The sequence below is a fragment of the Chelonia mydas genome, chromosome 3 (assembly GCF_015237465.2).
Source record: "Chelonia mydas isolate rCheMyd1 chromosome 3, rCheMyd1.pri.v2, whole genome shotgun sequence".
In the NCBI taxonomy this organism is placed as follows: Eukaryota; Metazoa; Chordata; order Testudines; family Cheloniidae; genus Chelonia; species Chelonia mydas.
Window position 1 is genome coordinate 187,831,170 of NC_057851.1, and position 27,254 is coordinate 187,858,423.

The 27,254-nt window shown below is 42.2% G+C and overlaps 1 protein-coding gene across 4 annotated transcripts in view; it reads right to left on the reverse strand.

Annotated features, from left to right (window-relative positions):
- Nucleotides 1-359: 359 nt before the first annotated feature.
- SLC1A4 (solute carrier family 1 member 4) overlaps nt 360-27,254 on the reverse strand; it is a 33,463-nt gene continuing 6,568 nt past the window's right edge. The window contains exons 2-9 of one of the 4 annotated variants that reach the window (XM_037896050.2): nt 20,441-20,483; nt 18,429-18,491; nt 16,244-16,297; nt 11,746-11,912; nt 7,824-8,057; nt 6,942-7,136; nt 5,148-5,282; nt 360-3,379 (exon numbers count right to left, since the gene is read on the reverse strand). In XM_037896050.2, the coding sequence (XP_037751978.1) occupies nt 3,145-3,379; nt 5,148-5,282; nt 6,942-7,136; nt 7,824-8,057; nt 11,746-11,912; nt 16,244-16,297; nt 18,429-18,491; nt 20,441-20,483 (1,126 nt within the window). In that variant the 3' untranslated portion in view covers nt 360-3,144. The other 3 variants (XM_037896051.2, XM_027825311.3, XM_043543959.1) reach the window with 3 other exon arrangements.

Below are 27,254 nucleotides of genomic sequence, written 5' to 3' on the forward strand. Positions count from 1 at the left end.
AGTCCCTTTGCCACAGATTCTGTAAAGTGCTCTGAAATATGGTGTTCTTTGTGTAATACGGTCTGGTGCATCATAAGTACTATAGCCGAATACCAGAACCTTTTATATAATATTTTTTGCAATGATGTTATTTTAAGGACCCGATTTAATGCCAAGTGAAGTAAACAGAAAGCTTCTCATCAACTTCATTGGGTTTTGGATCAGGCCCCATGTTACAACAGGGACAGATGCTAAAATGTCCAGTGTTATTTGCATAAAAGATACTATAACCTTGGATCCATTACAATTTTGCATAGTACATGCAACTCAAAGAGTACAAACAAAAGGAACACCCAAATAGAAATGACAAAGTCGTCATCTAGGACTGCACAGTGTTTAAGGCAAGTAACATCATGTGTAAGAGCAGACAATGAGAAATATTACTTATGACAAGGATTATCAAAAGAAATATGTAGTTTGACTGGCACTGAGAAAGTGATTTTCCAGGGAATCTCTTGGTTGTCTCTTGCTACATTAGAATAATGAAAGGACTGGCTCAGCTGACAAGCTTAAAATACAGTTTTGCTACCTGCAAGATTCCAGATTTCTTGACCATTAAGAAGAATGGTCCTGAACAATCTTGTGGTCCATACAAATCCTCTGGCACATTTTTGCACAAGCAGGAGCGTTAGCCTTGGTTAAATTCCAACTCCAGTAATTAGCCTAGCTCCCTAACTTTAACTAATGCAATGCACTTTATATGAGGCTCCATCTAAAATCTATCCAGAAACTGAAGCTGGTGCAGCATTCCGCAGCTCGTTTGTTACAAGGTACACCCTTTGGGGAACACATGATACCCGTGCTTTTGGATCAGCACTGGCAACCTCTCAGGTACCGTATAGAATCTGAACTATGAGTTTTGCCCTACAAGGCCCTCAATGGCCTGGGACCTAATGAACACGCTATGCTGCCACAGTTGGGACTGTGGGATAGGGACATCTGGGTTGGAACCCCAGAGGGAGGGGGCAGGGTATTCTGTCAGGGGCCCTCCAATCTAAGGGTCATACCCCACCTTGGTCCAAAATATCACTAGTGTATTGGCCTTCAGGGCAGGTGGTAAGGCTGAGAGGAACTGGGAGGAATCTTATGGGGGATTGTAAGATTGTGACATTACTGTCAGGTGCTGGGTGGTGAGCACATGTTAATTACTGGGCAAAGGGGAGTCCTGCGAGGAGCCTCTTTATACCACTGTATTTTTAAAATGAGTCAAGGAGTGTCATGTGCTCTTTTTTATGAACATGGGTTTAAATCAAAAGAATAAATTCTACGTGCAGTTTCAGAGCTGACTGATTCATTCGTCGCTTTCTATCTTAAGCATGTGTGTAGCATTGCTGTGCACAATTAAGCATGCGCTGCATTTCACCTCACAGGTGGCTGCGTTTCATTGGTGCAGGCTGTGATCCCTGTGTACGCCTTGTGTATCAGTTTGTAAAGGAAGACTAAGGGAGAGAAATGCTGCTTTTTACCTAGGGTAAACGTTCATTGCTGAGACAAGCCAACAATAGCCCAACGGCTCCCCGCTGTTCCACAAGCAATAATCAGGCTAAACACACGTGGGAGGCTCACACAGAGAGGAGCCAGGGTTATGCCTTGCATTGATTTATGGGGAAAGGGAAGCCCCACCATTTGAACAGTGTTCATTCTGAGGCCCTGTCTCCGTGGCAGTCTGCCCACTGATTTCAATGAGCTGTGGCTCTGACCCTGTGGGGGCAGTGTAGAAGTCAGGGAGCAGCTGACTCAGTTTCAGGCAGAATACCCTGTAGGAATTAAAACTTGCACCATTAAGTCCTGGCCTATGGTTTCTTCCACCTCCTGTGGTAAGAACAGACATGATAAGAGTGAACTGCTGCAGACAAGGGGCCTAACAGCAGCACATCCACCAAGCTGGCTATGCTTCTTGAAGGGACAGGGACACCAGGGCAGCATACAAAGAGGGGCAGGCACAGCCGTCCCAAGAGCCAGGAGGATTACCAGGAATCACTGGACTCCACACTCCTTCCCCCTCTCATGCCATCAGTAGTCCCTACTCTGGACATCCAGGGGATAATGCTTTGGATTTTTCATCAGTTTAAACACTTCGAGTTTTTATATTCTTTTCTTGTCTGAGAAATGTTGCTTGGAAAAGGATGTGTTCCAATATGTCTGACTTGAGCCATTAAAGAAACATGAAGAGTTTCTAGTGGCAGTAGATTCATGTGTGTGTTTAGGTGCGTAGAGCTTAATTCTTTGTCACTCAGTGTTGTTATAGACAATTCTCTTGTAGACACAGTTATACTGTAACTTGCTATAGAAGTTCTCAGCCCAAGTGTAATTACTTTGCCAAAACTGGGTTAAAATTGGTTTGTCAGTTTTAAATACAGAGCAAAGCAGATCTTTTGTCTGCATCCAATCTTTGTTATTTTAGAGTTTAAAGTTGCGGGGTTGATTTCTATCACTGAAAGCTAGGAGAATAGAGAGCGAATGCTGCCACAGTGTCTGCTTCCTGGGGATGTTTGGATAAAGTTGCATGGCAATGGACTGAGGATCAGACTCCCTTGAGCTATTCATTTGGATTTTAAAATTTCTGGTCTTCAGCATTTATTTGCGGTAACGTGTGCACAAAGGACAAGGGGAGTGGTGTGTTAGAAATGCACTTTCTTTTTCCCACTAGATACTATTAAATAGGTGTTTCTGAGAAAGGATTGGCATCTGCATAACATTACCCTGCCATCCGGGATCCCCTAGCTCTCAGACCTGTTTGTGGTGCAAATTCCATCTACAACCAGTATGCGCTCTCTGTTTAGCCTGTCCCCCCAGACTTTTACTAATAAATATCTTTTTAACCCCAAAAAAGAATCCTTATTGGTACCGTTGTCATATACATGTATGCATGTACGCACACCACACGCATACTTGTGTTGTAGGAAACATCGTAACATCATTATGAGTTGATTGCTCTCTCCAGGGAGAGGCAGACACACACACACATGCCTAACAAGTCTGTAGCTTTAAGTCATTGCCACTGAAACTCAAAAGGTGAACACACAGCCAGTCCCTAACAGCAGTGCAAATGGTCTAGCATGTTAACAAGTCAGCAGTCCACCTGTTTGCAAGCTTTCCCCAAGTTCACAGTACTGATTCTTTTGACTCTGGCTCCGCAGTGCTGGCTGGGGTGGGGACTTGGTTCCTGTGTGTTACCAGAGGTGATGTTTCCCCTTCAGATTTGCAGTTGGGAATTGCTTCTACATTGACTTCATTTAGCTCCTGCTCTTTTGTCTTCATTTCTTTTTGATTCAGATAATGAAGGATACCTGCTCCCAGGGCATCTCCTTCAACGTTCACAACAGTGGTGGTTCGATCCCTGGTCAATGGCAAAAGCACAAAGGCACCCTTTTAACGTAAGCAATACAATTCCATATATGGGGCCAAATTCATCCCTGGTGTAACACCACTGAAGTCAGTGGAGACAGAAGGAATTCTTGTGGATAGACAGTGGCATTAGATGTTCTCTATAGGGATCGTCACAGTTTTAATATAGAAGTGTACAGTATTTTATGGGTGGCTCCAACTATTAGTGTTGGCCGTTCTCAATCTCTATGCTTCCTCGTCAGCTGCCAGTGTAACACTTCCCCTCTAGACAGGGGAGCACACACAAGTGATCTCCCCTGAGACAGATGTGCTTTCTCCACTATCCCACTGCTTCCACTTCCCTCCCTCCACAGCTGTCTCCACCAGCACAAGGAAGAGAGAGCCCTGAATCCATTCCTGAACTTGAGTCCCCTGCACAATGAGAATGAAATGAGTTGGGGCGAGGTGGGAAGGAAGAATGATTGTTGCCCTTTTCCCTTGCCTTGTGCATCCAACAATAACCTGGCCCAAGGATTTGCCTCAATAGCCTTCTCCGGCCAATGGTCTTGACTGCAGACTAGGTCAGTGCACTGTAAACCTGTTATTTCACTAGCACTGCAGTGTCGGTGGTAAAGTACTTTAATGTTAGGCTTTCTGGGTTATTAAGATTGATTGATAAATTTTCTGGCCGTCGGGGCAGGGAGGGGTTAAGAGTCAGTGGGTGAAACACTGCTGTAGCTAGACATACCAATTGGTGGGAGCTCACAGGCGGACAGCAATGATTAAAGTGCGTAAGGGATTGGTTGAGCGAAAAGTCTAAGAGCCCCATTTTGGATAGCTCAGTTAAAGTGACAGGAGAGCTATCTACGCCCCTCAGGTATTCGCAGATGGTCCCCATGTCACTAAGCAGAGCTACACACATGGAGTCTTTTAACCTTTCCCCCTGGGAGAGGAGTTATTTAGGGCAGTACAAGAGGGTAAATCTAGGAGTCATGAGAAGAAAGTTAGTCTGAATAGCAGGATAAGACTCTTCACACTGGGATCTGTTAGGCTGATTTCAGAAGGGAGATTTGTCTTGGTAAGAACTGAGCAGAACTGAATAAGAATGTCAGAATTTGGGCCTTATCTGGCTCTTTCCAACAGCAAAGAAAGGAGAGGTGCAAAAATAGCTAACTAAATCCTGATGAACATTGCACCTGCCCCATAACATGTTCATGCAGCAGCATTAGCTCTGTTTTATGATCACTGGCTGTCCCCTGACTCCACACTTCTGCCAATGTAGGATTGTTCCCTACAGTATATTCCCCAGTCCTTTGTCTAACCTAGTTTTAAATGTCCGAAGCAACAGGATGTGTACTGCTTTCCCCAGGAGACCATCACACTGCCTAATGAAGCCAATGCTCAGCAAGCTTTTCTCCGTTATTCAGCCTCAGTTCTCTTTCTCTTCTATCTAATTCTTCTATCTACAATACCCTCTTGTACAGCTCTAAATAATTCCTCTTCAGGGAACTATAGTCAATGGGAATTTCATCTCAACAAAGATTAAGTAAAATTTGAATAAGTACTTTAGGATCTGCCCCACAGTTCTTATTTAATTGAAACAGAATTATGTTATTCTCGGCCTTTTCTGGTGAAGAGAGAGAGAAAGAGCGTGTGCGCAAACTCGATATACAACTGTGTGAGTTGAGTTTTTATTTTCAAGACTATTGCTTTTGTTCCTCCAGTGCTGTGCTTCCAATTACATATGCCGCAGCAGATAATATATATTATACAGTACTTACACAATCCAGTCCACTGCTAATATCAAGGATAGATCGTGGGTGGGAAGTCCAATGGCCTCCAGGATAATAGCAATGGTCAGAACGCCTCCCGCTGGGACTCCAGCCGCTCCAACGCTGGCTGCAGTGGCAGTCACACTGAGAACGTTTTCAAACACGGGTTAGTGCAAATTCAGTAACACACCCATTCAGTGGTTACAGTGCATATTTTCCTACAGGGGCAATTTTAACCAAAGCAAAAGGAGGGGGGCAAATGTAACTTCTTTGTCTACAGATTCTTCCGTATTGGGCCATGCGTTCTGCTGATGTACAGTAATGGAAATGAATACTGTTGGGTACTGAGTGCTGTTATTCTGCAAGAATCAAAACTAGCTATCCAAGTAATGACTCTGCTGCTAATACTACCAGTGTATTTTCAGATGAGCAACGTGCACCACAGTTTATCTCTGCCATGTACATGAAAAATGATAACAGCAATCAAAGTGTGCTGGATGCTTTGCAGTCAGAATTAGACCTGTTCCTGCCCAGAGGAGTGTAGGTGATTCAAATGGACAACATGCAAGCAAAAGAGCAAGGGAAGGAAGCGGATAGCTGGGAGGAAGGGGAGTACCCAGAATATGTCCCAGGGATGTCTGCGGGATGCAGAATGTTGGTGTCTTCGGGGTGCTAAAAATTACTTGTGGGATCACTGAGGAATTTTGGAGGGTCTTGGGGAGGGATCTGAAGGAGGAAAAGGACGGCTCATGGTATATAGGCTATTTCAGGTGTGGAAGGGACAGCCCAGCATGAGGGTGCTTGAGGGAGAAGGTGTTTGATTAACACAGGGATGGGTGCAGTATTGATAGACAAATAGGAGGGCAAAAAAGGGGCATGCAAAAGGATAGGCGGAGTAACGGTTCTGAACAGGGCAGTCATGGAAAGCTAGGGATGGGACACAGGCCAGGGCAGAGGCACACGGCACGTGAGGGTAAGGCATATGAAACTGACACAGAAGGTGATGTGGAGCTGCCAAAGCAAGCGCGAGGGGAGCAATGTGGTCAAAGGGCTGCGTGTGGATGACGAACGCGAGGGCAGCGTTCTGGATAGACAGGGCACAGGAAAGGCCAGCAGCATGGGCACAGGAAAGGCCAGAGAAAGGGAAGTTACCGTAGACAAGGTGGGAAATTATCAAGGCAGGAAGGAACACAGCTATTAGCAGTGAGGAGGGGAAGGAAAGGACAGGGTTTGGATTGGTTGTAAAGAAAGAAGTGACTTATAGGCATCCAAACATGAGAGGTAAAGGAGAATAAGGGGTTAAGGAGGATATGGCAGGCAAGGGCATAGGAAAGGCCATGGAATTGCCTTGCTTGATGGCCAGGGGATGGGGAAAGGGGAGCTTGAGCTGGAGAGAAGAGTTCTGCACAAATGGCGTTTTTGAGATGCTCAGTATCCATTTAAGATTCCGATCTAGCCCTTAATCTCCAAATTTATCAAACCTCCCTAAATTCCAGTATACGTCAAAACGAGGTTTATAAAGCTTTAAAGACTCCTGTTGTATTGTTGGATAATACGTTCCACAGCAATGTACAACTGCAGTTCAGAGGTCTGGTTTGGGTTGTCCTGGAGTCTCCAGGAATCAAAGATTATGTCATGTGATGAAATCTTCAGGAATACATCCAACCAAAACTGGCAACTGTAGGTCTGGAATTTGAACTGCTAGGTATTAAAAAATGATTTATGTTTAAAAACAGAAAGACCCCAGGCTTAACATGGTGTTTGGGGGCCAGGGAGATGTGGTTTGAATTACAAGTAACTTACAGAATAGTAAAGATCTGTCCAGCATTGAGGTCAACATTGTTCAGCTGAGCAATAAACACAGCTGCCACGCACTGGAATATAGCGGCTCCATCCATGTTCACGGTGGCCCCAATAGGAAGGATGAACCTACTGATCCTCTTGTCTACTCCATTGTTTTCTTCAATACACTTGATCATGGATGGGAGAGTAGCTGAGCTAGAAACAGACAGGAAATAAGACAACCATGGAGCAGTGCAGTCCTGTCCAACCCAGTGCATAAGCTGTCAGTTTATTATCATTCTTAGTATTTCCCTAGTACTGCTACATAGAATTCTAGGCCAAGATTTTCAACACTGACTAGTGACTTTGGGTGCCTGATATGAGAGGTCTTAAAAGGGCCTGATTTTCAAAGGGCAGGTGTGGGGTCAGAACTTTTTGAAAATCTGGACCTTTATAATGCCTCAAATTGGGCACCCCAGATCACTAGTCCCTTTTGAAAAGCTTGGCCAAGAGCAATGTATAACTATTCTCAGCAAAAGCAACAGCTTCTTTGCAAAGTGGTATTGCCTTCTTCCTTGGTTATGGTTAGGAAAGAGATTTTCTTTAAATGGGAAAGCAAACAGATTCCCCCGTCCCACACACCGTGTCGCTGAAGTTGTGGAAATATGGGCTGCACATCATTGCTAATAATGGCATCAATATTGCAAAAGGTTATGCCCGGATGTAGAGTTAACCCTCCTGGTGTCCCACTGACATCAGTGGGAATCCGTAAGGGGGATACCATATGCCTAACCACAGTCTTTTGCAGAATCAGGGCCAATATTTGCATCTGAAACTTGTTCAAATTAAAACGTGGATTTAGCATACCATTATTCCATTTCAGAAACAAGCACAATAGCACACCTTGAACAAGTGGCAAAGGCCGTTGTCAATGGCGTTATAAGTCCTAAGAGAAAGCTGAAAGGATTTTTGCGTGTGAATGCAAAATACACAAGCGGCAAAATGATTCCTCCATGGATGACGTGACCCAGAATTGAGGCAAAGATGTATTTTCCCAGGCTGGTTACCAGAAGGACAATATCTTCCATTTCCACAATCTTGCTTCCAACAAGGAACGTAATGCCAATAGGCACATACCTATATAAAGAAAAAAAAGGGTTGTCTTTGATTAATATAAAGCAAGAGGAACAAGCCTTAAAAAGACACATGCCACTTTCGTTTTTAGGGACCAAATTCTTCCCACCAGGAAACTTGTGTACAGCACTCTTCCCCTACTGAAGGGGTGAAAAATGCAGTGAATTCCATGCCTCCAGAACCACAGACTACATGAGGCCATGCACTCTATACACTTACACTAAACAAATTTACCATGAACTGTGCTCTCTCTTGGTTGCTAAAGGGGACGTTGTCAGGCTGGATAAGCTGTCATTGGCCCTTGGCCTGAAAGTAACATCCAGGAAGGCTGTACAGTGGCACTGCCAGGAGCGGAGATGGTACAGGAATGCTGGCAGAAGCTATCAGGGAGATTGCATGCCCATAGGAGAGAGTGCAGGAGAATATGTGTATTGTGGAGTTTTATTCCATCAGCGAGGATGCCAGGTTAGTTCCTGAAGCTCAGAAGGCACAGGGCCAGCCCACGGAAGGCATTTAACTCTAGTATTTGTCTACAACAACTGCACGTCTGGAGTCTCACTCAGGCCTACAGCTCTATACACACACCCATCTACGGACACACCAAATCTTCAGACATCAATAATTTGTTTGTGGTTTCCTTTGTCAGCAACAGTTTACAGTCCTCAAAGGGAGCTCCTTGGGAGCTGCATTTAGGCCCCAAAAACATCTCCAGCCCAAGGAGCCTGGTTGTGTGCTGGGGAATTCCCTGGAGATGAAAAGAGAAGAAATTCTCACCACAGCACAGCAGCTGCTACTCTAGTTTCCAGGCTTACTCTAGTCCCTGGGCCCCCAAAGCAATAGCTGGTGGATCAGAATATGAGTAGATCCACTGACATGTCCTTTCCTCTTCCATCCCACAATCTGCCCCTGCCCTCAAGAGAAAACCAATGTCACCTCTTGTACAGTACCCCAGTCCTTGCCCTGGCCTGTGTGAGCAGCAGCTCCCCTTCCTTGGCTGGTATGATGAAGGCTTCTCATCTTATTTCAATTTACTTTAACCACTGGCTGACAACAGCCCTTAAAGGTTTGATGGTTGGGTTTGGTTCACAGAAGGGGAGGAGATTCCAGACACTTATCTTGTAAGAACAGTTTTGCCCATCCCTAACTGTTACTTGAAAAGTGTGAGAGATTTTGGATAAATATCAGGAGGACACCAATAGCCTTAGAGAAGGAAAGAGAAGTGAGAATTACTGTACATTGCCATGTCAGGCTCAGAAGCATTCCAATAATCCACAAAGAAAAGGATTACACATGGCTGATTAATGTGGAGAGTTAGCTTCATTAATGAGCTGCGTACAAGAACCACCCCCTATCAGTTTTTGATAGCCTAGGAATTATACTCCAGAGTGAAAGCCTTAAGCTGCTTTGAGACTTTTAAATTTAAATCCCTAATGACAGAAATGAACAGAAAGGTCTGTATTTATAAGGTCAGATATTTTGTTGAATCCATTCCACTTCTTGGGGAAAAAATAGCAGTTCAAGTGAAAAAAAACCGCACCTGTCAGGATGTATATACATGGAGTTAGAAAAGGACAGAGCATAATTTGAGAGACTTCCTGAATGGTTGTGGTTCTTCTGGGTGCAGTTTCAGCACCCAGAGTAAGATGCTATTGGCTAAGCATTGTTGGATTGGCAGAATGATATTCCCACAGACAGTTTAGCAGTTTGGGTCTCTTACATAAGGTGTAACCTCCAGCCATTCAGTATACAGTACGTAATGAATGGCAGGCATGACATCTGGGGCTCTGATTGGGATTTCACTTAAACTGGTGTAAAACGAGTTACTCTTCTAGCAGAGTGATTTTAGAAACATGCTTTGAAACTTTTCAGAGGTCTTTGCTGAGTATGACGTTGCTCACTGTGAAGAGTCATAACCAACCTATCCATATGGACATTGAGTGTTTCAGCTGGCAAATCTGATCTAAAATTAACACCTTCTCTTACCCCATCAATAATTACACCTTAGATTAGTAAACCTGGATGAGTGTTTAAAATTCCACTTTCCTCTTTCAACTGTTTCTTTACTTCTTGTTTTGCTCTCAGCTTAGACAATGAAAAACAAATCAGTGGATTCACTTTTACTTTCCTTTATAGTCTTAATGTTGCACGGGTCAAGTTGCAACTCCACACAGGAATATTTACTTTTTAAAAACTGAAATTAAAAAAAACCACTGGATTAAAATATATATATAATCTTGGAAACATTTATGATTGACCTTAGCTTTTGTAAAATGTTGGGACAAATGAGTTCCAGCTATCTTTTACTGTAATTGTACTTATGGTTTTTCATTTCTATACTTTGCATAGTAGGATAGTTAGTTCTCCTCATACTTTAGCAGGAATCTAAAACTCTCATGGCAAATGTCACACAGAAATGTATGCATGACTGGTCTCTGAGTGTTCACTGACTGGAAATGGCTGGACTCCAGAGAAGGGGGTGAAGGGGAGGTCCCGCTATTACAATTCTGCAGAAGGAGATAAAATAAACTATCATCAGAGGTTCAGCCTCCTTAGAAAATACACAGACATCCAGCAGATGTGGGAGGAGGGCTATGAAGGGCTCTCTGGGAGATTAGGAATGTTAATGAGATGTTGGTTTGTAGGTAGGGTTGCCAACCCTCCAGAATTGTCCGGGAGTCTCCAGGAATTAAAGATTAATCTTTAGTTAAAGATTATGTCATGTGTTGAAACCTCCAGGAATATGTCCAACTAAAATTGGCAATCCTATCTGTATGTTGAAAGTATTGGCTCCCATATTCCCTTCCCACCCAGGAATATGAAAGAGGTCTTTCCTATATGAATTGAGACCTAAGATCTAAGGGGAAATCCTGGCTCCGCTGAAGTCAATGACAAAACTCCTGTTGACTTCAATAGGGCCAAGATTTTCACCTATTTTGTCACTCTAATGGGAACTCCAAACTACTCTTCTTATATGAAGGGACCAAGGTTTTCAGTTGTGTTTTGTCAGTTCTGTGTTCTGTACCCAAGCACTTCTTCAAAAGTAGACTTTCCTTGGAACCCGAGTAATGTTGTGTTATAGTTAAACATATTCTGTTTTCCGAGTGTATTGCTATATCTTAGTTTGTATTCAGAGCCTGAATTTCAAATAATCATAGAGGAATGAACTAAAATATGGGATCACAACTAAGCACCTAGTTTGCACATGCAATTATTACAACTGTGCATGCAAATTGGGGTTTTGCATGTACAAATTCCCACTTGCTTGTGCAGTCACAGTAATGTTGCATAAAAATTGGGCATGTAATTGTGTACTCACCCAGGCTTCTGGTGCTTAGAAAAAATAGGGCTTGATTTCAAAGTAATCAAAATTGAGTCCTGCAGCTGATTCCTGGAGGACTGCCTGTCATTCTCAAGAGACAGCCTACAGTGCAAGCGACCTTCTGGATATTGCTCATGTGCAAAGAAAGAGGCTACATTCTTTATTTTCAAGAGGCAACACAGATAAACACAGGAGAAAATATAGTGGGCAAAACAGCCATAAAGTACCAGACTCATTCCACTGATGCCATGCCACTCACTCTTTACTCTGGTGATGGATGTGGCAACAAAAACCCAGCTTGGTAGGTAAAGACAGACATTCCTAAACCAGGAAGCACTGCTGTCATGGTAACGTATTTACAACCACACTTACCACATAATCCAAGACACCAAGACCATAGTTGCCTCATTGAATGAGTTAAAGAAACGAATCAGATCTTCTCCTTCTGGGCCAAGCTTTTTCAAAGCTACTCCCAAAACCAGAGCAAACAAAACCAGTCCCAGAATATTCATCCCTTCGATCTCTGTGCCAATAGGGATCTGTGGTATCAAAATAAACAGCATGTTTGTTAGGCATCATACTGATATGGAATTGAATAAAAATGAACCTCGTTATTTTGCTGTCTGATAAGTCTGAAATCAGCATGGCAGAACCTCCCAAGGAATGGAAAGGGACATTATGCAAAGCAACCCAACAACACTGCAGAGGAAATAAAAGGGAATGTGCTTCTGTTTCAGTATTCATGGGAACTAGTTAAGGTCAGATCCTGCAGTCCTTGTGCATGCAAACTTCCCCATTGACTCCAGCAGTAGTTATCCAGGCATCAGGGCAGAAGGACTGGTACAGGTCAAAATGGTGACAAATCATTCATGGTCAGGACAGAACTGGGGCACTAGTTAAAGGTTAGAAAGTCTCTTCTCCATGGCCCTGGGAGGGAGCATATTCTGTAAGATATTTCAGGTATCAAAGCTACCCCTATATTTTTGTAAAGCAGGTATCTGCCATAGCTAATTACCCATCGCTACTGATAATACATAGCATTAGTTAGTGAGAGGAACCAAACCCTATTCAGGCTTATTCCACCTCCTATAATAACTCGTTTATGCAAACGACCTCCTGCATTCTAGACTCATGGTTTGCTATTGGTTAGCTACAGATACATTCTACAGGTGGTATTTAGAAAAAAGGTGGGAAATAGTGAAAAGTTCTTAATCCATCTTTCTCTGTCAGCACCATCAGGCTTAGGCGGTACAAATGAAAACATGCTTCATGTTCTCAGAAATAGTTTGGCTAATTGGTGCAAGTAAGAGGATAATAAAACTGATCTAGCTTTTCACATAAACGAGCTCACGATGTGCTGACAAGCGCTCTCTGCCAGTCCTTTTGAACTCACTTCCCTAGAAGTACTGTGGACTTGTTTGGCGTAACAGCAAAATAGGATCTGACTGAGTGCTCTCATGGCTTAATAAAAATATAATCGTTTTGACAAACCATTTTTTCCCATTGACAACACATGCTTCTTAATAGCCCAGGTTGTTTTATTAGCTCATCTAAGCACAATAAAAGATGAGAGGTAATAAATAACTAGACTTCTGGCTAGTTGAAGTAGACATCTGCTCAACACCAGAAAGATAAATATATTCCCAGATAAAAGTTTAAAATGTAGAATAAATGTTGACAAAAATTCAGAACACTGACGCACTTCAAATAAAACCAGCAATTTTAAGAGAGAGAATCCTTGTTTGAAGAGTGGCGGGGGTTGGGTGCAGGGGTGTCTGGATGCACAGGGTTTGGGCAGACAGGGGGAGCAGCTCACTGTACAGTGACCCCTTCCCCAACCCGTGCACTCAAAACCCACCCCCCACTGAGCCCACTCCACATCAGGAGCCCCCCACACCTAGAACCCCACCAACAACTCCCTAAACCCTCACTCCGCCGAGTCTCACCCTGTGTATCAGGCGCCCCCCACACCCAGACCCCCACCCCACTGAGCCCGAACTAGCTGCACACTGACCCCCCGCACCAAGCCCCACTCCCCCAACGCCCCCCACTGAGCCCTAACCACCTTCACCTGGACTCCCCTGCAGAGTCCCATTCCCCCTGCACCAAGCCCTTGTGCATCCAGATTCCCCCCTGCACCCAGACCCCGCACCGAGCTGCCCGCACCCAGATTGAACCACACAGAATACTGATACTCTTGAGAGAATACTGCGCCAAAAAGTTTAAAAAATTTAAATTCTGCAAAGTTCTGCATATTTTAATAGTCAAAATAACACAGAAACACAATAACAATGTAATCACTCCATTTTCAATTCTTTTGGTAATTTATTTCCAAATACTTGTCAGCAAACAGTTGAAAATGGTGTAATTATATTGTGTTATTTTGACAAATAAAATATGCAGAATTTTAAAATATTGTGCACAGAATTTTGAACGTTTCGGTGTGGAATTCCCTCAGGAATAGGTGATGCACAGGTCAGAAAGAACCCAATCTGAATCAGATTCCAGGCTGCGTTTGCTTGCAGGCAGTAAGGAAAAGGAGTGTCAGTAGAGCTGCTAAAATTTTTTCTAACTGAACATTTTTTCCATCAGAAAATTCCCTTTTGTTGAACTCGAAACTTTTCATGGGAATGTGTTCATTTTGATGAATTTTCATTTCGGAAAAAAATTGAAAAAAAAAATCATTTTAATAAGGTCAAAATGACCTTATCAGAACGTTTTGATTATTCACTTTGAAATGATTTTTTGTTTTGAAATCTTATAATATAAAAATTTCAAACATTAAAATCAGAACAAAATGTTTCATTTTTGAAATTTTCGTTTTGCAAGAAATGTTTTCTCTCCTCTACATAAAAGGATTTATTTAAGTATATTTACTTATGTATGCTTATTTACACAAACAGTGGAGTTACTCCTAATTTACACTGGTTCAATTGAGAGAAGAATTTTCATTACCAGTGCACCAGGCCAAATTTTGCCAGGAGTTGACACCCCGGTGAGCTGCATGGACTCAGGCCCACTGTACTTATCTGACTGGGATTTAGCTGCCAAGCACGCTTTGGGATGCACTTTGAAAACCATGTTTCTGTTTCTTTTTCTCAGAAGATTTGAATGTGACTTTTGGCAGCTTAAAAGGTGGCATTCTTTTCTGTTCTCTTCTCTTTTAATTTTTACACCTTGCAGGGCTCTTTTTTGATGGAGTGCTGTGTTTCCTGGAACACCATCAAGTATTCGTAGTCTGACATTAATATCTGGCTGTTATAGCCAGTGATGTTGTGTAAAGATTTTTCCCGATCACGTATAAAAAGTTTTTTTTCCAAACACTGGAATTATGCCATGGTGGAGCCTCTTTAATTCCACCGGGAGTGGTCCTAGTGCCTCTAGCGAAGGCTGGTCAGACAAAAGGAAACTAAAAGCATCATTCAGCAGCTGCATTTCAACTCTGCTGCCATGTTACTTATGGATGGATGATAGTTACATTTGGACAGGGACTTTTTATTTTTTAACAATACATAGCATTTAGTATTAAGATGGGCTTCAGACTAGATCTGAACGTGCTAGGTGCCTTACAGCAGTATTCTTCATCAAGATACAAAGTATTCAATTTAACATGGGGCAATCTTTTTCCTTCTTCTCCTTTTCGTGCGTCCGATGTTAATTACATTACAGGCCCGATCCAAAGCCCACTGAAGTCACTGTAAAGCCTCTCATTGATTTGAATGGCTACTGGATCAGGCCCTGTAGTATCGGTGGATTATGCTAGAGGGGAGTTATATTTTTGCTCAGTTATGTTCATTTTATTATCTCATGCTCCCACTCAACTCCACCCCATCTATCTGTTTTGTACTGCTGTTGCATCCTCTCTGTCACTTTCTGGGGCAGGGACTGTCACCTTTATTACTTGTCTACATATTGCCTACCACAAAGGGGCCCTGGACTGAGCTTCACAGATGCTCCTGTGATATAGATAATACTAATCATCTTTTAATTGTTATATTCCTTTTTTTATGTTAACTACATATTGAAATTGGATGGTCTATATCTTAGCAGACCCTTTCTGGGATATAGATTTCATTCAGTGTGCTAAAAAATAAACAAACTGTAAGCTCTTCAGAGAGTTTTGAGGAACAGAACAGTGATCAATAATGTTTCTGCAAAACACTTAAATTAAGGCAACAAGATGTGTGTCCTGTCTGACACCAGCGAACAAAGCTCTCATGAAAGCTATTTTTGTTTTGTGTCCATAATGCTGCTTTGCTTGGCAGTTTTTTAGGGGTGATACACTCTAATGTTAGAATAGAAAAGGCTTTTCAGTGTCAGGCAGTTTTAGAGACTGGAATTAAAAGGATCTTCCTCAAAGAGTTTATCAGTGGTGTTTTTCATTTCTCCATCTTTTCAAGGTGTAGTGAAAGACTCTAAATACTGCAGATTACTCAGTGGGAGCAAACTCCTGGAGTAAATTGCTAGGACTTCTTAATGACAACTGGCAAGGGGATTACAAGGATAATCCTGATCCTGGTATGTGCATTCTGGTTTACCAAAGAATGTCACGTGAGGTCTCAAATGAAAGCCAGGGTTACACTGGTCATTGATATCATTGTGAAATGTATGCACAGATATCAGGTAAGGAGTCATGTTTATATATTGAAATGTGTTCTTATATTCTGTATCACAACAGAGATGGAGAAACAGGCTTTCTGTCAAACAAAAGATGTCTATTCACCTGTTTCTGTTGAGATGTTAATTAAGCATTGTAAGCGAACACTATGGTTGTGCATTCACACAGAAGTTATCAAAGAGAGGTAAAGCCAACAGGGCAGCAGCACATAGGAAAACAATCCATGGGGGTTATGCTGTCTCTGAAACATACGTGAACTTTGGGGATATAAGCAGAAGGCAAAGAAGACACCTCCGGATCCTGCGCCTAGGAAATAAATGGGCAGCGTCTTTACAGTCATGGAAATGGGATGAAACCTTGGGTGAAATGCTGCAGAGGACTTTGGGTGAGATAAGCTTCTTTAGGCAAGATAACAACTTGTTAAGTCTAGTCTAGTCTCTAGGAAGCGTGTTATAATTTTGTTTTCCATATAACCTTTTGTTTCCAGTTTCCTTACTCACTATCACTTGACTCTTTTATAATAAACTTATTGTTATTTTCTCTATAAATATACTTCAGTGCTGTGATCTTAAGCAACGTGCTGATCCTGAGTTGAATCATAAAAGCTGGTGTGTACACTGTCCATTTGGGGACACCAGACTGGGTATTTCTGTGAGTGTTCCACGGATAAGAGGCTGAACACTACAAGGGGACACTTCAAAGGGACACGGACTGGAGTACACCTCCTGATAACCTGCAGGACAAAGTCAGGGCTGGCATAGCTTGGAGGAGAGTGCTTGGGTGGCTACTAGGCTGGTGAAGACTCTCGGTCCTGGGTACTCTGAGAACTGTCACAATGAGTACCTGCAACTTCCACTGCAGTCTTCCACTGCAGGGGGGAAGGGTTTGATCTCTCAGGGGTCAGCATTGCTCAGGATTTGACCCAATGGGACAAAAGTGACTTCTGGAGGCAGCAGGATCTGGGAGGGGCCCGACAAGAAAATGGGGATGAGGGAAGCAGTTGACAAGCTTGTAGCTGCCATGCACAGATCCCACTGTGGATGAAGCACTCTTCTCCTTGTCTCCAGGAACCCAGTGAGAGACTGAGAATCCCAAATTCCAGCAGGCTGCAGACCTAAGGGGCCAGCCAGGATGAGAACCAGCAGAAGAGAGCAAGCGACAGCTGCTGCTCTGCTGGAGCATGTTAGAATCATGGATCCAGCCACAGAAGAAATGCGGTGGGGATTCCCAGTCTCATTATCCTGGTGGGTTGAGAAACAGGCTGGCCAGTGCACCTTCAAGCCAGTATAGGTTGTGAGAGAATGCTGCTGCCACAGCTACCAGCCAGGGGAGAAGGAAAGTGCTGAAAACCTGAGGGGGAGGCAGGCCGAGGCTCTGTATCTGCAGCACTGACAGGATCCAGCTCCTATCTCCTCTCCTCCACTGCCTTCCCCAGGCCCTATTGCTAGCAGTGAGCAAGAGAAAGTGTGGGCAACCCCCTGTACCCGTGGCTATGAAGTAGGCTGGAGGTGCTGCTGCTGGTGGAGGCTGTGAGAGTCTAGACCTGAACTGGAAATGCATGCAGGGGCCCGTTAAACTCCAAATTCAAGCTAAACATTAACTGTGTAAAAAATTCAGTGTGATACACAAGCCCCCCCCAGAATGGGCTGAAAGTCCTGTTATGCTTGGGAAAGTAACCATGAAAAATAGTATCCTGGAATCCTGTGCTGGTCTCTAAATAACTTCCAGGTCAAATATAGTAAGTTTACAAGACTAACAATAGGCATGTTTGAAAATCTCACCCCATGGGCAAGATTCCCCTGAGTGGGAGCAGAGGTAGGCCAATGCTGACCACTTCTGGAAATGACACCAAAAGTCTCCACAGGCCATACTTTTGAAAATAAAGACAGCAGCCATCTGCAGCACCTGCAAATCAGATGTCGTTTTCCGGCTACTTGCAGATATGCCTCTGTTCTGCTTAATTTGTCATGTTCGTCCCCTTGAACCAACTGTTGCTGCCTTGAATCAGTGATTAAATAAAATAAAGATGCAATGAAGCTGTAACTAGAAACAATCTCAACCAACCGACTGGTTTAAAGAATGCAAGGAGGAAAGGAGTCACGTCTGCGCTTCTCTTATACTTGTTTATCAAGAATAAGGACTAAGAAACTAAGGGCTACAGATTAGTCCTCCAGCAAGTAGGGCACTAACCTCCGACTCTGGAGCTGTGATTTCAATTCCCTTCTCCTCCACAGACTTCCTGTGTGACCCTGGGCAAGTCACTTGGCTTCTCTGTGCCTCAGCTCCCCATCTATAAAAATGGGAGTAATAACACTTCCCTACTTCTCAGGGATGTTGTGAGGTAAAGACATTAAAGACTATGAAACATTCAGATACTACAATAACACGGGCCATATAAGTATGATAGATAGAGAGAGAGAGAGAGAAACTGCCTTACCTTCTCAAATGTAACATTTCCAATGGAGATGTTTCTTACTATTATCTTATAATCCGTTGCATACTGTGGATACAAAAAACAACACGTTTTCTGTGGGCATCAGATTATCACTGTGACCCTATCTGTGTTAGTACGACATTTCATCACTGTAAGGTTACCAGTATGATTTCACCAGACTGTTTTGATCTGGGCCCAGGCTATAGATCAGGATAAAAAAGGATCTCTACAAACGAAGCTAAACTTGCATAGAGAGAGAGGGGACACTAGTGAGAATCAGAAATAATTCTACTGGTAATGGATAAATGGTGTTATTCCTAATTTATACCAGTGCAATAGAAATCAGAATCAGGCCCATTAACCCAACTTGACTTTGACCCTTCTTGCATAAGAGGAGGGAGCAATTAGGTATACAGTTCCCTCCCTGTGTGGAGATACCAGAGCACAATCGTCCACTGCACAGGTTTAAAGTGACAGTGTTCCTTTAAGTTGCCCAATAGCTGTAACCTCCCCACTGCCGTACATTGGTATTTCAGAAATAGATATTTATAGACAAACAGTTTTAAACTAAAAGTCATGATTTACATTTTCAAAACCGAAGAGTATTTTGGGATTGGCATGTATTTTTGGTATGTAGTGTTGCTGTAGCTGTGTTGGTCCCAGGATAGTAGAGAGACGAGGTGGGTGAGGTAATAGCTTTTATTGGACCAACTTCTGTTGGTGAGAGGGACGAGCTTTTGAGCCTTGTCTCTCAAATATATTTTTGGCAGCTTTTCAGACAAATATACTGACTTCAATTAGTATTCTTTGAAAAACAAACAGCAAATGGCCCAGAGAATTAAAGTAAATGAAGTCACTATCTGAAAAGCTCTAGCCAGCTGAAATTCACCCTGATGCAGAGGACAAGCACAAGGCCTATGCAACACCTACATCCTATTTTGTCGGCTTAAGTGGAATGTATATGGTGCGTATTTTGGCCACCTATACAAATGTAAGTGTCACCCTTAAAACTTACCTGTAAGTTAGATTGGGATATCAAGAATATTAATTAACGCACACAAAAACGAGGCCATAAATTTACTTTGATGCCTAAATTAAACACATCCCAGGAGCAAGGCTCTTGATTAATATTTTTTAAAATAGGGAAACAAAGAATTTGAATAATTGTGAATTGTGTCAATGACAGTGTAAAGAAATGCAGATTCTCCCCACTTAAATCTTATTACAGAATACCACTACACCAAGGAATACTGTGGCTATATTTCCCACTTTTATTTTATGTGGGACTTTGACCTGTACTATTTTATGGTTTTATATGAAACCTGATTTTGGAGTTTGATCTTGCTTTGAAGAAAAATCTGAAAGAATTACCCTGTCTTATAGCAATAGAGTATCTTCAGCAATAAGTATCTTTTACATACATCTAAAATTAGAAATGGGCCCAAACCAACATCTTCTTCAAACTTCACAGCTCAGGCTCATCTAGTTTAAACGAGTTCATACATTCTGGTGCCAGCTAGTGTACTACCATGCTTCGCTCATAGCACTGTATGTCAGATGAGAAATGAGACTGAACTGGGGACAAGTGATGTAATGAATAATATTAGGCAGCAAAAGGTAAAGCTCTTTGCTGTATTCCAGTGGACCTTTGGCGTTTTAGCTTTGTTCATTCCAGACTTAATTCCACCCCATTGTCTATAGGCCATATGAATAGCTGGTCAGTGGATGTATGTTAGCCATATTGCAGACCCATCAATACACCACCACTGTGTGAGATTTTCAAGAGAGCCTAATGTAGCCAGGCACCTAACTCATACTGGCTTTCAAAGGGAGCTAGGTGCCAAGTTACCGCAGGTGCTTTTGAAAATGCCCCCAAACGGTGAATTATTGTGGTGGGGTTTTTTTGTTTGTTTGTTTTACAATTTACCACATGTGCAGTCATTTATGAAAAGCCAGCATTCCTTTGGCCTGCCTGCTCAGTGCAGCTCATTTCTGAAAGCTTACATAGGCCTTACCGTTCGAAAAGCGGCAACAACCAGGTTGGAAGGAAACAGATTTCTGTAAAAACAAAAGAAAACAAAATAAAATATTTCCTGTCTAAAGAATAAAAAGAGTGTATCATGGCTTTTTACTTTGGAAAAACACCAAACCTATAGCAAGGGCAAATATTTTGGCATTAAAATGCTGTATATTTAATTAACTTCCATCAGTTTTATGCTTAAGTGAAGCTATTACTTTCCTCATTACTGAATAGCATGTAATTGAATTACAGTTAAATTAATACCCATTCTTTCTCCTAATTCTCATGTGATTTTTTTTCTCATAGCAACAGCATCATTATAATCAGCTAAATCAATTTCAGGGGACCATTTAACCCTTTAATATTGCAAGGGCCATTGAGTAGATCCAGGAAATCTGCTTCCCTAAATACCCAGTATAAAACCTGACAATACCACAGACAGCTGCTGCCTGCAGCACTGAAGTGGTTAAAAATCCTAGGTTTAAGAAGGTGCAATCCCATGGAAATCTGTAGTCTAAATTCAACGTTGGTTTAAAATAGCAGTGTAAACTGCACATCAGGCGTAAGAGTCCTGAAAATGGGTATGAAGTGCAAAGTAATAACTCATTTAAATTTAGCATTCTCTGTGTGTGTGTGTAAAAGTGTAAAACAAGCCTAATAGGAAAAACAAATAATTGGTGGTTATAAAATAAAGCCGCACCCCCTATATTATTTTGCTCCCCATCAGTTATTTTTACTGCTATACTTCGTTTCTGTTCTCTCAGTAGGTAAATTACACGTGTTTTGCACACCAATAGACGGTCAGATCTATGCAAGTTTCAGAACATGAACCCATTTTACAATCATTTGTTCGATAGCTCTTTTTTTGGAATGTGCTGCCTTTTAATTTCACTGAATGCCACTTTGTTCTTGTGTTATGGAAGCTCGTATTCTACCTTCTTGAGACCATTCATTACTTTATATACTTTTATCTTGTTTCTTCTGATTTGTTTCCTTTTTCTCAGGTAAACAATCCCAACCTTTTCAATCTCTCTTCATGTGAAATTTTTTCATAAGAATGTAAAAAGGGCCATACTGGGTCAGACCAATGGCATCTACTCCAGCATCTTGTGTCTAACAGTGGCCAATGCCAGATGCTTCAGAAGGAATGAACAGAAGAGGGCAAAATTTATCAAGCAATCCATCCCCTGCCGTCGAGTCCCAGCTTCTGGCAATTGGAGGTTTAGCGATAGCCAGAACATGGGGTTGCCTCCCTGACCATCTTGGCCAACACTTCCCTATTCACTTTCTCCAGGCCATTCATGGATTTATAGACCTCTAGCATATCCCCCCTTAGTCATCTCTTTTCTAAGATGAACAGTCCCAGTTCTTTTAACCTCAAGTCATATGGCAGCCGTTCCACCCCCCTCATCATTTTTGTTGCCCTTCTCTGCACCTTTTCCAATTCGAATACATCTTTTTTGAAATGAGGTGAACAAAACTGCACACAGCATTCAAAGTGTGGGTGTACCATGGATTTATATAGTGGCATTATGATATTTTCTGTTTTATTATCTATCCCTTTCCTAATGGTTCCTAACATTGCTAGCTTTTTTGACTGCCGCTGTACATTGAGCAGATGGTTTCAGAGAACTATCCACGATGACTCAAATATCTTTCTTGAGTGGCAACAACTAATTTAGACCCCATCATTTCGTATGTATAGTTGGGATTATGTATTCCAATGTACTTAGTTTGCACTAATCAACATTGAATTGCGTCTGCCATTTTGTTGCCCAGTCACCCAGTGTTGTGAGATCCCTTTGTAAACTCTTTGCAGTCAGATTTAGACTTAACTATCTCAAATAATTTTGTATCATCTGCAAACTTTGCCACCTCACTGTTTACCGCTTTTTCCAGATCATTTATGAATATGTTGAACAGCACTGGACTAATTACAGCTCCTTCAGGGACCCTGCTATTTACCTCTCTCCACTGTGACCATTTATTCCTACCCTTTGTTTCCTCTCTTTTAACCAGTTACCATCCCAGCTAATACTTAACAATCCTGTACTTTTAAAACTGTAACATAGGATGTTAAGGTTTCTATTACATCTCCTACCTTTGTATTAAGTGATGCTTAACAAGCCTGTACCCGCTGTCTGTGTGTAATATTCATCTGTACGCTACATATGTAAAAGCATATGTAGCGAGTTACCCGCATTTCTAATTGTAGGCTTGATCTTCCACCTATCTGTAAATGACCTTTTTGAGAAAGAGAAAAAGCTTTAAAGAGAAGTGTCTACTCTATTTGGATATGTTAAAGACGTCCTGCCAGCTGGCATGCTTCTGAAGGGAGGTTCCTGAGGCAGCTACCACACAGTATGCCTGATATGCTGTTTATTTACCTTGGGTCTTGAGGTGAGATGGGGAATGGTCAGGCCTATCACTTAGGACATGACAGGAATCGGAGTATAAAGTTTGTGGTGAAAATACTGCCAAAAGGTAGGTCTTAGGCCAAGTCTACACTTAAAAGTTTTGCTGGCATAATATGTCAGTTAGGGGTGTGACTTTTTTTTTTTTTTTTTTTTTTACATAGCTATGTCACCAGTTATATTGCCCAAAAAGTGCTTTTGCCAGCACTGTTTATTTCACTCACCAAATCACTATAAGCTATACCAGCAAAAACACAGTCTTGTCAGTATAACTGTATCTATGCTAGGAGGATATGGCTATAACATCAGTAGACCTGATCAGTCTACACTATAAAGGTATAGCTTTACAGCAAAACTTTTAAGTGTAGTTGAGGTCTTAGGGTAGGGAAGAAATGGAAGGTAGTAAATCCAGGGAGCGGCGAAGGGAAAGTAAGCAGAGAAGTTACGTCTTTGAAAGGAAAGAGAAGCTAGTTGAAGGTAAGGGTAGGTCTACACTAGCACTTTTGTCGGTCTAGGTGTGAAAAAAAACCACATCCTTGACCAATGTAGGTTTCACCAATAGAAGCAGGGGCATGGACAGTGCTATGTCATTGGGAGATGCTCTCCCACGAACATAGTTACCACCATTCATTGGGGGTGGTTTAATTATGCTGATGGGCAAGCTCTCGCCCAGGCCGTCAGCACAGAGCAGCTACAGGGGAGAACTTACAGCAGCACAGCTGCATCTGTAGACATAGCCTAACATATGCTATCAACTCAGCTGATACCCTGTTTGGTGTTCTATTCATAGCTCCTTTATCCAGTCACACTGTATGGACTTTCCCACAGCCTTGATGATACTACGAAGTACACAGACTTTCACAACACAACTGGTTGTTAACACTCAGCCTTTTTTCCTGTTGCTTTTGTCAGCAGCATTGAAAGCATGATAGGACTAATTTGGGGCTTATTGAGTCAGATCGCATTGTAGCTGAGAAATATGATTTTATTTAATAGAAATTCACAATATAAATGTTTTGCTGAGCTATTAGAAAAGAAAAAGAAAAAGAAAAGACAAGAAATTCAAGCAGGCTCCAGTACTGCAAACAGTTATGCACATGATTAACTTGATGAATGTGAGTTGTGCCATTGACCTCCATGGAACAACTCACATGCATCAAGTTAAGTGCACATGTAACGGTTTGTAGGATCAGAGCATTAGGCCTAGTACTTAAGCACATACTTAAATTTAAGCATGTGCTTAAATCCCATTGGGTTTTAGTAGATGGCTTAGTGTGGCTGAAAGCCCCAATTCAGCAAAGCAAGTGGCATTTTTGGCTCCAACTGCTAGATAATGCTTCAAGGCCATTCTGAACATTGGCGAATGCAGTGCACAGAAACGTGACTGTACTTCCTCAATCACCTGACCTGATTTTGACCTTGAAGACAGAAAAGAACATTTTAGGTTACACAAGGGTATAATTATGGACCAAATTAATTAACACAGAAAGATCAAAAAGAACCCCATTACACTGGATGTTTTGCTCAAATAATAAAGTCACTTTAGACTATAGATTCATGGAAGCATCTAATTTAATGTGTTATTCTTATTTGTTGTGCAATCTACTATTTAGGAAAAAACATTTTAAGTCATAAAAGCCTATTATCAAATAAATGGTTTAATCAGCTATACACTAAGATGCGATTTTACACACAGTAGAGTCATAATTCATTAAGATAAGTCATCATGTGAATTAAATCAGCCTTTGATGACAGACAGGCCAGTATGAAAGTGCACAGGCTTTCAACTTCATCAGAGGATGAATCTGTGCAAACACCCCCATATAAAGCACAGTACATAGTTCAATCGAATGTGTTCCATAGGAAAATGTCACCCCACAACTGACTGGCTGTTTGGGCTGATCATGTGCTCACATCCCAGGCAGTGTTTATCATGCGCAGTGAAGCAAAACTAAGAGACCTTGGAAAGCCAGCCCCAGTTCTGTCAGTACGAGTCTGTGTTCATTATGTCCCCAATTCAAAATGGAAAATTCACACAGAGAAGCACAAACATACTTCCTGTTCATGTGTGCCACCATAAAGGAAGGACGGCATTTAGGCGAATGTGTAATTGCACATGATAATCAGATACAGCCACTGGACAACATTTTTTCTCCATACACCATTTTACACCTGGAATTTACATGGGTTCCTATGAAACAAAGTAATAAATAATTATATAGAGCATCACAGATCTTTTACACTTTACAAAGGAGATCAGTATCATTATCCCCACTTTACAGAGGGGTAACGTGAGGCACGGTGAAAGGAAAGTGACTTGCCAAAGGTCACCTGCCCAGGCCAGTGGCGGCAACAGAACCCAGGTCTCCTGAGTCACAGACCAGTGCTCTATCCACTAGGATCCACTGCTTCCCTATAACTTTTTTTTTTTTTTTTTGGGGGGGGGGGGGGGGGGGAAGAGAGAGAGGATAGAAGTAATTCAGGTGCTGAGACAAAAAAATAACTGCCAGGATCACCACAAAAACACACACACACACACACTCTCTCTCACACACATTTACTGGTCCCCCATATCTAGTGCTCTTTTCCTAGCCTATTTTCTGCCATGAAGGACAGACAGCTTCCCACAGTATGCTGCTCCAATTAGAGCTTGTCTAGATAGGAAAGTTGTTCTTCAGAAGTGGACTATGTTAAACAGGAACATGGCACTCTTATTCTGGAATATGAGTGTCCACACGGGGAGATACTCCTGAACAGCTATTGCACTTTAAATTCTCACCCTTCCTTAATCTGAATTAATTTTCAAATGTTGACAACCCTCCTTTCTGGAATTAAGAGTGTCCACATAGGAAGTTATTCTAGAATAGCAATTTCCGCAGACAGACAAGCCCTTAGAAACCTGTGAAACAGGGCCAATCCAAACTCAGGAAGGGAACCACAGGGGAATGGTCCAGAAGGTCCACAGTAGTTGTGGATAAGGGGTGTGATGAGCTTGGGGAGTAGGGTTAGATTAATGAGTGATTTGAATGTGTAACATTAAAAGTTTAGTTTGCTCTAAAAAGACCCCAAACCCTGAAGTACCTGTTACATTTTACAAAAGCACATGAGTGTTATCACTATACCAGCCACCCTTGAGCAAACACTGGGGTTGTCTGATACCGAGTATGCTGGTTATCCTGCCAGCATGTGGTTCAGTGATAGTACAGTCCTTGCTACCATTACCGAGGTGGTAAAACTGAATGCTGTCAGTGCTGGGAAGGAAGAGAGTTACATAACTTATACGGTGCATGTCAACATGCCTGAGTTAGAGATGTATTTCCTGTTTAACTCAGAGGATCTGCTACAGATCCTCCCCTCCCCAGGAAAGGGGACTGCCTCACACATAGGAGCAACTTTAGCCTCAGGGGTGTGGTAGCAAATGCAGACCACTTCTGTGCTCTGAAGAGGAGGAATGCTTCCCACTGTGCCTCTCCTCAGTGCCCAGGCCAGCGAGGATGGCTGCGAGCTGGGCAGAGAACTCTCCACTTGTCACAACACAGTGTACATTTTGCAAAAAGAAAAACAGCCACCACTCACAGGGGGCATCATTCAGCATGAACGGACAGCACTGCCTCAGGGTCTGGGGCACTGGCAGAGTTCAGTGAGGAAGCTTGCAAAATACCCGCCCTATACCTGATGCAAGACAGCACTGTCACCCGACTTAATTTAATCATTTTAAAAGGAACCTAGATAAGGAGATAACTACGGTTAGAGGAGATTAGACTGGGGTCTTCTCTGTTAAAGATATACACTCATTTGCAAGCTTTTATCCTGTTCACAAATGCACAACCTTGTAAAAACAGCTACCGTTCCATTCCCTAATAATTACAAAGAATCAGTTCCACCAATAATGTAGGGGATGTTAGTTTCTGAATCAGAATGCGGCAAAAAGCAAGTGCAGACTCTACAATTCCTGTTTAAGTTACAACATTCCCTTTTTCATAGTGTATGCAATAATTATGAGGTTTCAGAAATGGACAGAGCCTGTTGCCAATACATGACACTCTGTGTTTGGCATTTCTTGAAAATACACAGCTCAAGCAACTGTATAATTGTAACTACTAATCCATCATTCCCTATCCCACATCATAGTCATTACAATACAAGACTTTTATCCCTTTTGGTCTCAGAGTAGACTGTTGCCATTTACTGACATTCTCATTTTTATAACTCTTTCAAAAACAGATTGATTTAACAGATTCATTTAATCACAGAACAGTCCGCTGATTGTTTCTAAGGCCCATTACTCCACCACAGTTGCTTAGGGCTAGCCACTGGGATCTGCGAAACCCATGCCTATCCATCCCTCAATTTACAGGGCTAATCCATGACTGTGAGATGTAGTGCCACTAGATT